The 12,666-nt window shown below is 43.2% G+C and overlaps 1 protein-coding gene across 2 annotated transcripts in view; it reads left to right on the top strand.

Annotated features, from left to right (window-relative positions):
- Positions 1-12,300, top strand: part of GRIA4 (glutamate ionotropic receptor AMPA type subunit 4) — a 378,264-nt gene extending 365,964 nt beyond the window's left edge. Inside the window, exons 14-16 of one of the 2 annotated variants that reach the window (XM_077769614.1) lie at positions 736-850; positions 7,709-7,843; positions 12,041-12,300. In XM_077769614.1, coding sequence (XP_077625740.1) covers positions 736-850; positions 7,709-7,843; positions 12,041-12,205 — 415 coding nt within the window. In that variant the 3' untranslated portion in view covers positions 12,206-12,300. Of the gene's footprint in view, positions 1-735; positions 851-7,708; positions 7,957-12,040 lie in introns of both variants that reach the window. The other variant, XM_077769622.1, reaches the window with a different exon arrangement.
- The last annotated feature ends 366 nt before the right edge of the window (positions 12,301-12,666 follow it).

Below are 12,666 nucleotides of genomic sequence, written 5' to 3'. Positions count from 1 at the left end.
GCCGCAGGACTTCCTGGGGTTTTCATTACTTAATTTTAACAGGCAAATTGGCTGTGCAATCCTGGTTTCTAAAGAGCATCCAAAGCCTTTAAGAATCAACACAAAATTCAAATGTAAGATCTTTTCCCAAAGGGCTCCTGCTCCCTTTTACTTGATTATCCCCTGATTTGTAGTCCAGGTAACATGCAAATCCGAGAGTCGGAGGCCAATGAAATGAAACAAATGGACAAACTAAGCTCACACAGACAATAAAGGGAATTTTCTTTGTTGTCAGGACACCAGTTCACAAAAATCAGTGGCCGCCATTTTGGTCTGTTCCTGCGGTGATGTTTCTGGGGATGAATTTTCATTTCAGTCTCTTTTTGGTTGTTGACCTTCTTAGAGGCAGAGGAATTTAAGGCACAATTCTTTCTCAATTACTAGTAAATTCAAGTTTACTGCTGTTTTGCAAAAGAAAAAAAAATAAATAAATCCCTGTCACTGATTGATGATGGTCTCAGTTATCCGACAACAAATGAACCCTGACTTTGAACAGCAGGTGATTTTGATCCCCTCTGAAATTAGTTACAATCGCCCTTGGTTTGGACTCCAGTGGAAGGGGGGAGGGGTGCAGACGGCAAAATGAGAGGTTTATTTAGCATCTGGGAGAAGCTTATAAAAGAGCTTAAGTCCTCATTCCTGCTAACATCTTAACAGCTGTGCAGTTTCTTACAAAATATGTTTTATCGTTTCAAGAAATGCTGTTAACCTGGCAGTTTTAAAACTGAATGAACAAGGCCTGTTGGACAAATTGAAAAACAAATGGTGGTACGACAAAGGAGAGTGTGGCAGCGGGGGCGGTGACTCCAAGGTCAGCCTCAATGTCACCACAAGCGGGTAAAAAGTATGTACAGTAACAGGTGCATCTGCTGGGAGACGGGGTTTGGGACACCAGAAATGGCAAGTCACGTCCCTTTGAAACCAAAGTGTGCAATTACTGTCAAAGCAAAAATATTTGCAACTGGGACCAATTTGGGGACACGCTCACCAGCCCCACCGAAACAGTCACCGCGCGTCTCTGGCCTGAAGGGGTTGTGGAGCAGACGCTGTAGTTCTGTGTGGCTCAATTTACAAAGCAGGGAGGGATCCCAGTTTTTGAAAGAGCAGTTTAGTGAAGCGAGCAGGGCGAACACGGAAAGCCTGTGTGTTTCCTTCGCCGTCGCAAGGCTGGCGCTGCTACGTGGCGTTTGTAAGTAGTAGCAGCAACTTGACTCCAGGGGATACTTTCTAGGAGGTCATATCTCCACCCAGGACCCTCGGGCTTCCATTAAATGTTGAGTGACATGAAAAATCAAGGATAGTCATGGGAACTAGACATTTTTTGCCTCCCATACGTAGATCAAATTACAAAATGATCCGGCTACAAAAACAAGTCCCACTCAGCAATGTCTTACTACATCCGTGACATATTCCCAGATTTTTTTTTCCCTAAGCAGCATCGACAGGTGAAAAAGGTATACAAGCAACGGAAATTATCAACTTCTGTCCCAGAACCCTTCTTCACTGTGTAATGGCTTAAACACCCCAGAGGTGGGACTATTCTGACTGAATTTTCTCTTATGTACNATCATGACCTAAGCGAAAGTCGGACGCTTAACCGACTAAGCCACCCAGGCGCCCCTCTCTTATGTACTTTCAACTGGCACATAAGAATCTCACAAATTTTAAAGTATGCACTCTTGTTGTTCTTTTAAAATCTACAAATTGCCCAAAACGGGAAATCTTGCTTGTCTTCGGTTTCTTGATTAGGATATAAATTCTCTTGCTTGGCCACCGAACCCATGGAACCATGTGCCTCTTGGCGTGGCTGTGAACCCCATTCTCTGCCGACGCCGCTAACTTCCCCCTCTTTCCCGGTCCAAAAAGACCTTCAGATCTAGCTCCTTTGTCTCTGCCTGTCTAATCACCAGCTCTGTAGCAGGAAGAGGAAGGATAAACCTTGTGAAGGGAACATTCTAGCCAGAGAGAGGCATGACAAAGGAGCCACAGGGCCATCTGGACCCAACCCTGACCGCCCACTTCCTGGTCCTCAGAAAGAATCCCTGTGGAGGGAAAGAGCAGAGAGAGGGTGGCGAGGATCCTGAGGGCCACCTCTGGGCTGGTTGACCTGCAAGGTCTCTCCGTGCGAGGCATCGGCCATATGTTTACTTGAGGAACTTAACCCTGTTTATATTTGGGGCCCAACTTGATAGCTTCCATAAAAACCTTAGTAAATAAATAAATAAGTGCAGAGAAAATATTTAAATTTGCACCGAGAATCTACTTTTCCATGCAAATTAGAAATATAAGAAAATGTGCTCTAATGGCACCCAAAAAAGCAAAGATATTCTAGTCCATCAGAACAATTTTGCCCCCAAATGATTATTTTTATCACCAATAGAAGTGTCACCCTGCTTAACAGATAAAACTCTCTACTAAAAGTCCTATTTTAGTGTCCATGAAAAAGTCTCGCAGAGCAGACACGTGTGCATAATGGAAAACTCTATCTAGTGAAAGTTATATTGGTTCATTTAAAGAAGAGTTTGGAGAAGGCAGTGGGCTTTTCATGCCTGTATCCCACATATTGTTTGCTATATAATGGACACTAAGTAAATGTTTGCTGTCTGCTCAAAAATCAAACTGTTGCTCCCACGGGTACGCAATACTTGCCTTTTACCAAACACGAACTGCCAAGTGATATTCTAAAACGTTACTTCAAATCTTAACGAAGTGCTGTAAAACTTAAAACGTTCCCCCCAAATGCTATCACAGTATGTTTTATTTTCCCTCAGGAATTTTGTTCTCACGCTAAAAAACATTCCTAGTAGGCTGTATATTGATGTAACATTTATCCCCAAGCGAGTAGGTGGTTGCAATCTAAATGTTAATGATGCCCTACTGTGAATGTGAAATAGAAGGTGATATTTAAAATGCCCCGGCCTAACTTCGGCCAAAGCAAATTGCCGGGAGGCAGTTGCTTTTCTGCTTTTGTTCGGTACCTTCTCCTGGTGACTGGTTTCCTTTTCACAGTTGCCTCGCCCCTCCCCAGAGGCCTGATCTTCCTCCAGGAGGTAAAATCGGGAGAAGTGCCCAGGTGGGGACCCGGCTGGTTCTGAGGCCTGGGCCGCGGGCCGAGCCCCCACAGAAGAGACCATTAAATGAGGCCCCTTCAGAGTAGGAGGGAAGTTGCGCAGTCAGGTGCTCAGCACAGGTGTGCCGAAATCCGCGGCTCTCTGATTCTCAAATGCAGACCCGTGGTAGGAGAAGACTCCCTCGCCTGAAGGAGGAAAACCACAGAAAGCTCCCACCCCCTCCCCATGCAGAGACAAGGATTTAAATTTGCACCGAGAATCCCCAACGAACAGGTTCCTTGGAGGAGATAAGTGACCCGCCTGTCATTTGCAGGATTATTACCGCGGAGCGCATCTCCAGCCTTCCATTCAGGAGGAAATTACTAACCTTCTGCTTTCACTGGGCCCTGTGCCAGTAGCTCTGGGGAAAAAAGAGAATTAGCACTGTCTTTTCTCTCAAGGCACTTAGGGTTTAATATAACCGACACCCGGACCGGTTAGAGTCGCTGTGGCGCCTTGTCGCACCCCGTGGCTGCGAAATAATTAGCATCCCCACTCACCTGATGCCGTTCCCGCGGCATGGCGTCCTGACCCTGCAGCCTCAACCAAGAGGCTTCAACTGCAATGTAAAAATTTAAGAAAAGAAATGAGAAAAAAGGTTCTGCATCTTAAAAAAAATATTAAAGCAGGAAGGCATGATATGGGAGGCACAAATACATTTCTCTGAAAATGTATTTATTTTTGCAATGTGGTCTTTTTTTATGATCATAAGAAATTCATCCTTATTCTTGCAAATAAAATAACAGAAGTTACTAATTAACAATGAACTAATTTTAAAACATCAATGTCTAGAACTCCTTGTCCTCTTCGATTAATCTGATATGGTTCTGTCTGAGTACAAACCATACATAGAATTTTATTCCAGTTTTGAAGCGAGTTACTTAACCCTGGTTCTAATTGAAAGTTTTGGCAATGCCTGTAATCATTCATGACCTATAAAGTTATTGATTTTTTTCTGTTTGTTTTATACCTTATTCTCCTCTGTGTATATTAAATAGGTAAGCCATGGATGTGGATATTCCTATAAAAATCATCTTGTAAATGTGATCAGCACCTGATGTCTTCTTTAGAAACTGTGTTCGATCACACAAGACCCGTTTTTAATTTGGCACTTGGGAGACTGTGGCCCATGCCTGTCTTTAAAGTATGACATAAGCGGCCTTCTCCGCCTCACCATAGCCATAGAGACCAGCGCAGCATTAAAGGGATTATTACTAGAAATATGAATTTGTAAGCAGAAAAAAAAAGGTGTGGCAAACAAAAACCAGGGATCTCCCAATAGTGAAAGCCTTGGTCAGTGTCCAAAATTCCACCAGCTGACCATTAAGCTTGGCTCACATACTAAGTATCTTAAGTTCACAATTCCAGGCTACTCATCCTGTGTATAAAACCAGGCTCCTGGAGTGAACAGCAAAAGGAATAAAATGGCAAGAGGGAAGGTTAAGGGAGGATGGAAAGCAGTACCTCCAGGACGTCCCTTCTAGAAGACCCTGGAAGGAAACTCTGCTTCTGTGTTCCTTGCCTTTTTAGCATGAAGTCCTCCTCTTCCCAGAGAACCCCATTCTCGAAGCGTAGCACAGGTCATACCTGTGCAGGTGTTAAAACCGCTTTGGTGAACAGCCTGGGGCCCCAGAACTCTTATAGTATCAGTTAAATGGAAAAGCTTGCTCTCGATTCAAAATACTTTAAATATAGCAACTCTGCTCTGAGTCAGATAAATACTGTCTTACAAAGATGAATGAGATGTGGCTTCTGGAGTTCACAGCTCAGCAGCCAACCTGGCGTGGGGTTTTGTAATCATCATAAATAGGAGTCGGAGGGTATAAATAGAAAGCCTAGATTGAGGCCAAATTACCAAGCACCCCAGTCTACCAAAATCTTCATCTGGCCCCACCCCTAAACTCAGCCTTTAGCAGAAAGTGTTAAATCACGCCTATTATAGATTTTAATCGGAAACACAATATAAATTTCGAGGAACATGGCAAATGCATATTACTTCCTAAATGGAACAATGAACCTTGTAAGATGTTGCAACATCGATACAAAAATGAAATCATATTCAGAAAACAGGTAAAAAGACATATTTTAGAAACTTTTTTCAGAACATTAAAAAAACGGAGTTTGGGCATAACTGTTAATCAGAAAACTCGATTAACCAGAAACTCCATTTCCTGCTATTCATGTTTCTCATTGCACAAGCTATGAAGTCACCTGATCCAGCTCCTTCCTAGCTGTGTGACTAAATGATTTAATCTCTCTGTGCCTTGGTTTCCTCATTCGTAAAATGCAGGTGATCATAGTATGTGAACATGTAAAATGCTTCTGACAGCTCCTGGCACCTCGTAAGGGCCCCTTCAGGGCCAGCCAGCACGGTCACCGTCGTTACGTGTGCAGTGCCTGGTTGGGCAGAAAAGTTGATGGACTTAATCCCCTGTAATCAATCCCCGTACGCCTGCCCAGGTGCGCTCAGTGTCTTCTAGAAGTGGGGCGTGAGGAGCCGGAGCCAGAGTGGCCATGGCAGCCTTGGGAGTGTCAGGGGAGACTCAAGGGGTCTCTGAACGTTCGTGAAAGCGAGGAGAAACAGACAATGACAAGGGAGATGCAGGGAGTTGCCGCCCCCCTTCCGTCCTCTATTTCTCTCTCTCCCTCTCTCTCACACACACACACACACACACACACACACACACACACACACACACACACGTGTCAGCAGGGCGGTGAGCCCCGGGGCGACTCTTGGATCCCTGGGCCGTGGGTCCTGAGTGACGATGCCCGAGCTGCTCCCCCGAGACCCTTAGGTGACACCCGGCAGGAAGGGCTCAGACGTGCCCCGGAAGGAAGGAGGGGTTTTGCAGGACAGGAGCTTGTTCACAAGGATCCCGGGCGCCCGACCCNGCCCCGAGAGGGAGCCCCCAGCTGCGGCCTCCGGGCTGTGCGTTCCTGCCGCAGCGGGTGCGCCCCCGAGTCAGCCGCGCGCGGGTGAGAACCGGCTTGCGTTCTAAAGGGAATGCTTCCTCCCGGGGGAAATCGTAACACCGTTTGTCAGGAGACCGAGTTACCCGCACAGATAAATAGACTGATAACGGGGGCCGAAGGCCATGGCTGGAGACTCTTGAAATTTTTTATCTTCTTTTACAAAGAAAAAAATACTGGTTCTTCTAAGACATTAAACAAGTAAACGGCTTCAGTAGGAGAGCCTCCATTAATTTAAGAAAGAGACAAAGTGCTGTTAACTGATGATCGCTTTTCAGAGCCGATCCCTCCGTTTTGGTCCCTTTTTTCCCGCCTTTGAACCAGAGCGGAATGAGAGCCGCTTGGCCAAACAAGGAAGTCGTTCTCTCAGATCCTGACGCAAAGTCAGAAAAGCATAAATACTTAGTGAGCGACTATTTTAAAAATGAAGTTACCCTAAATTTTTGGCCCAATCAGCTAATATTGCGGCTAAGCCGACTGGGTACATAGTATATCTTTTGATTTAAATACTCCCCTAATAAAACTATTCACGTGTCTGACTCACATCTCGCACAAAACAGACGGCTGGCGACGACGGCCACAGGGCCTCGTGCACGTAGTCTGCCCAAAGCACTTCCTCAAACGAGGTGACGTAATAGAACTCTGTTTTGACAAATTATGAAAAAATTCTAAATTATTTTTACAATTTTAGTATCTTCCAATCGTATGCTTGACTATCTCCAAATTTCTTACGAGATAATATATGTATATGAAGGCTCTGTAGAATAATATGCCTAAAGTATTAACTGATTACGTATTTTTAAGTGGGAGTGGAATCTGACTTTTCAGCCAAAAAAAAAAAAATAGTCATCAACTAATCCATACAAAAATAATTTATGTCTCGATTAGCCATGGTAATTTGTGTATTTTTTGAGGTTATTTTTTTAAAAGCTACCGAAGTGTGATGAATACATCATTATTCCCAAAGGCCATATAATATTTAAGATTCCCATGCACACGTGACTGAGGGAACAAATCACGTGGACCTAGCACATTAAGACCAAATATTTGGTAGGGCAACAATGAGAAAATGTGAAACTGGTACCTTGAAAAACCCGAGTTCCTTAAGTAGGAAACCTGAAGTGAGATTTATTCAAGAGAAATTTCCAACACCCTAAGCTTGCGTAGCGGCGGGAAAACTAGGAGGCATCTCCTTCCCGTGTAACCGGGTTTTGAACATGCCGTTTTCAAACTTCATAACAAGCCCACTTCTGCCTCGCTACGTAAAGACATAAACGCTGCTCTCTGGCTGAGTGGGGTGGTTTTTGCCTGCATATTTAGTAATGATAAAATGTCACAACTTTTATTGACTGTAATTACACACAGTTTTATCAGTAATCATCCTAATTTCACTTCTCCTGAGAGCTATAAGCTTTATGCTTAAATCTGTAAACCTACATCAGTAAATAACTACACACGTAAATAATTTCAGGTTCAGTTGGGCACTTGCTTTAACTAGTTGTCTGGATTTCGTGTGTTGTTATGCCTTCCGGGTGTGACACTTCCGCGGTTAACTGCAATGTCTTTATTTCCCCCCCTCCCCCCAGGACAAGACGAGCGCCTTGAGCCTGAGCAATGTGGCGGGCGTTTTCTACATTCTGGTCGGCGGCCTGGGCTTGGCGATGCTGGTGGCTTTGGTAGAGTTCTGTTACAAGTCCAGGGCAGAAGCGAAGAGAATGAAGGTGGCAAAGAGTGCACAGACTTTTAACCCAACTTCCTCGCAGAATACCCAGAATTTAGCAACCTATAGAGAAGGTTACAACGTATATGGAACCGAAAGTATTAAAATTTAGGGGTAGGACTTAGGGCTTCTACAGTGAGTGGGCGATGCATCCTGTAAACGCAGTGTTGTGACCTCTCTGTCCAGTGGTGATAGTGCTTGCTTCCGAGTAGAGCTTTATATTTTTGAACACTTCAAGTGCGAAGTGGCTCGGTTTTCTTTGGCTGCAGATGCACTGTTCGAAACTTTATGTTGCCAATAGATATCTGCATTGAAAGGGTCACAAAGACAAACAGAGGCCTCCAGGATTGCTCTGTAAAATGATCGCAACAGCGTTCCCGCCCCCAAATTTGGGAGAAAATGGAAATCAGTTCTGGGGTTTACTGCGGAACAATCCAATTTTAGGAGAATTGCTAACAAAATGAGCCTAAAACTGCTTCACATGATCAGTGCTTAGACAGTTGCCTGTTTCGATGTGATTGTATAGTTTTTTTAGAAACAACTCCAAACACACAGTAAGTGCTCAAAAAATTTTAGCTCCTATTCTGATCCGTTTTTGCATTAACCATCATTCTATATTTTTTAAGAGTGCAACCCTGCTCTTTGTTCATCTGACAGTACCTTGAGCCAGACCTTTAGGTACGAGTGGTCGTCCTATTGACCACAATTTCATATGTATTCGACAAAATTCAGCTTTTATGTTCACAGTGTACATTTTAGGCAAGACAGCAATTTCTCCATCAACGATGTCAGCAATGTACATGTTCTTTGGGAGGAGACAGCAAGAGATAAAAATCACAGTGAATTATGATGGCGTCTTATTCCTCCCATTTCCGTTGCTTTTAAGTACACCAGGTCCACCCACTTCCTCACATGCTCTCATTGGGCCACAGTAAAAAGTCGTAAACATTCAGTGAAATGTAGGCGATGGGGATAATTTTTTTAACAATCAAGTGTCCACTCCATTTTTCCTCTAATGAGAGAAAGTGGTTTTTAAAACAAGATCTGAAAGCATTTGTTACTGCTCTTCCTAAAATCAGGTCTGTAAGACCCATTTTCTAAAATTATACATAATACTCACCTAAATACGCTGCTCATTCTGTTTACAATGACATATGAGCCTTTGAGCCCACAAGAGACATTCAGTGCCTGATGGAACCGAGACTCAAAAACCCAAGATAATTTTCCCAAGATGTACACCTGAGGTACTGCCAGATAAATATGCTTAATTTTGATATTTATTTATATAAAAGGCTATTGAAACACTTTGTTAGTATATTAAAACAGAGAACAAAGCCATTCTCTTTTACCAAGATCTAACTGCTTTTGTCTAGAATCTAGAAATCAATGGATGCCTGAGGATAAGTGCACACAGATAAGCCCCAAATGGTTCTTTCCCAATTTTGTGGGAAAGAATTAAGAACAAACTCTCAGTTCACTCAGATCAGAATGTTTTCAGCTCGTCTCCCGATCGCAAAACAACAAACAATGATAACGTCAAGGTCTCTTGGCTATTATAGAAATGCTTGTATCTTAATAGTTTCACAGATGAGGAGAGATTTTCCCAAACTGAGAGAAACAATATCTGACAAGTTTTCAGAGCTTATTACTTGGATTTAATTCTGGAATGAATTTTATGTCTTAAAATGAAGATCTTTTTGGAGGGTGTTTTTTTTTGTTTGTTTGTTGGTTTGGTTTGGTTTGGTTTGGTTTTTTATTACCGGTTCATTACAACTGACTTTTCTTTGGCATAGCACCAACCTTCCACCCATCAACAAGGTCCAAGGGCACGGTTGCAAGGAAAAGAAAAAGAACCTTAGAAAATTCTAGAAACAAACACGGATGCCAGTTCATTACAGAATTCTGGGAAGTTGCTAAAGAGATATAAATTCCCAGCTTGTATGCATACAACTTACATGTAATAGTGTTTTTGGAGTCAGAACCTGGCATTACAGCTTAACAAATGATTCACCTCCATTCGTGTCCATGGTTTTTAAAAAGACTTAGTGGCATTCAGGGTAAGTGAAATGATTTGCACGAAGAAGACTGTACATTTTTCTTTCCAAAAACTCTATTATCCACAATTATGCAATTTTTTTGATAATTTAATGTTCTAGAATCTCAAAAACAAAACCTGAAACCTTCAATATGTAGAATATTTACTCTGAAAGTGATTATCCTACACAGGAACACATACACTTAACGTCATTGCCTTTAGTCTCAACAATGTAAGATAACCCAGACCATGTATAAGTTCATAGGAAAAGTTTTCCAATTTGAGCAGCCCCGATAGGTTCGCAGCAAGCTGAATAGAAATGACATTTTATGGAAGAAGCAGGAGACGTAGTGTAAGACAGAATAATGCTAAAAGCTAAGAATACTAAGGGGCGCCTGGGGTGGCTCAGTCAGTTAGGCATCCGACTTTGGCTCAGGTCGTGATCTCACAGTTCGTGACTTCAAGCCCTGCATCAGGCTCTGTGCTGACAGCTCGGAGCCTGGAGCCTGCTTGGAACTCTGTCTCCCTCTTTCGCTGCCCCTCCCCCCTCTTGAAAATAAATGAACATTAAAAACTAATTTTAACTAAGAATGCTAAGATTTAAAGACAAAATTGTACTACTCTATAGAGAAGTAATCTATAGAAGATTACTTGGATCTGTGTATGGAATATTTTCCATTTGGATATGTTCCTTTCTTCACAAAGCCAATCAAGAACAGAAAGGAAACCAAAATAGATTTAACAGCAAAAGCCTTCTGGGAAAAAAAAAAAAAGTCCTTTCAAAAAAAATTAACGCTTTGATTAATTATATTTCCTCTTCAAAAAACATGAAAACAAATTAAACCACTAGATTTTTAAAAAATAATTATTTTACTTAATATTAAATATTGAAAGGGAATCTGAGGAAACAAATTCAAACTCTGGTCCTGGTTTATTTTAATTTAGTTATAAGTAGTTTCTGTAGAGATTGTATCCCGACTTCTGATTTCGAAAATAAAAATTAACTGCTCAGCCTGTTTGCTACAGAACTATGATAATGACCTTGGTTTTTATCATCGATAAGCTACTGACTAACAGTGTGACTTTATCAGGGTATCTGATCCCTAAACCTTTACATTACACCATTTTCTGCTCCCATTATTAATTTCACAATTTCATATATAATTATTCTGATATTTAAGTTCCAGGGATAGAATCCCTAAGGAATTAGGTAAGCTTGTGTTCACAACAGGGAATTAAGAAATATCATAAGTTAAGAAAAATAAATAATGAGCCATAACAAACTTAGGGGCCATCTGGTTTACCTTATTTTCCTCTGGACTTTACGCTAAAATTCAGCTACTAGGAAAAAGTTAAAGACAATGAATGAGCAGCCATTAGATTTATATAACACTGCCTGTCTCTCCTCTGCATAATTTTGTTACCTGCTACTGACTCATTGTGACAGAGAGTAGGAATTTCATGAGGATTTCAGAATCCTGACCCGTAGCTTCAGGCTACGAGGTTCCCCATCAAGGACAGTTTGTGAGGAATTGAAACACACCCCCTTTCCGTGCACCTCCCCCGCCCCCACTCAAGCACTCAGAGCTCCCTAAAATACGAATTTGCTTCCAGAAGACGCTAATAAGGCACGAATCGTGCTGTTCCGGGTCATGTGTACACCTGGTGCAAATGAATGAAGGTGTCTGGGGATAGATCTGTGTTCCCCAGACAGGAACACTTGTCAAGAATGTAGGTGCCGTTTCTTAGCTCATCACGGTTTGGAGGGTACTGCCGGCACCGTAAAGACGTTTTCCAACGAGAGCGGGATCAATTGCCAATGGTGAGCATAGGCGAGATTATCAACGGGACCAGACGTCCCGGGCCCTAGGGGGCCACGAGGCGAAACCCGCGTCCTGCCCAGATGTGCCAACCCAAAATTAGTTCCGATTTCAAGTTTAGTTCCGAAACAGGTAGAAGCCCAAATTGGAGGCCGATTCATTCTCGGGGTGGCTGAGCTTTCCTTTCCTGGCACGCACAGTTCTCCTACGAGCACAGAGAATATTGGAAAAAATGCAGATGTCTAATTATTGATATCTTGGTGTTTGTTGTGTCTCACGTTGCCGAAGGAACAGAAGCATCGTAACACTGCACACTCTCTCTGTTTCCTTTCCATGCACCCAGCTGACCTTTTCTGAAGCCATAAGAAACAAAGCCAGACTATCCATCACTGGGAGCGTGGGTGAGAATGGCCGCGTTTTGACGCCCGACTGCCCCAAGGCGGTGCACGCGGGAACGACGATTAGACAGAGTTCGGGATTGGCTGTCATTGCATCGGACCTACCATGAAAACCAAAAACATAATTGAGTGCCTTAATCAAACTGTGCTGGTGACGGACGGGAGCGCAGCCCGCGCACTGTGCAGGTGCTGCGGACCGGGCCTCTGGGNCTCCCGATGCTCCCGCCGGCCCAGCAGCAACGCGTGCATGAGCTCAGCTCGGAAACCCAAACTCAGATTTTATATCAGGAAAACTCACAATTTAGGTTTTCTCGGGGAGTGGGGTGGGGGGAGGGGAGCTGGGATGGGCGTATTAACAGCAACAAATTTCACTCGAGTGGACTTAAAAACTAATCAGACTTGCGAGTTAGCGCATCAAACTGTGAAGTTCTTGCTCAGAAAGGCCTCCGTCTTCACCGCAAGGGGCCAAGTAGTTAGAGAAGTCCATGAACCTGCTAACCTGTCTCCAGAGCACCCACGTGTTCCGTGGAGGACTCTCCAGCTGAGAAAACACGTCACTCAACTGTGATAA

This window comes from Crocuta crocuta, unplaced genomic scaffold (assembly GCF_008692635.1).
Source record: "Crocuta crocuta isolate KB4526 unplaced genomic scaffold, BGI_CrCroc_1.0 scaffold80, whole genome shotgun sequence".
NCBI classification, from domain to species: domain Eukaryota; kingdom Metazoa; phylum Chordata; class Mammalia; order Carnivora; family Hyaenidae; genus Crocuta; species Crocuta crocuta.
This window is presented reverse-complemented; position numbering and strand designations above follow the sequence as displayed.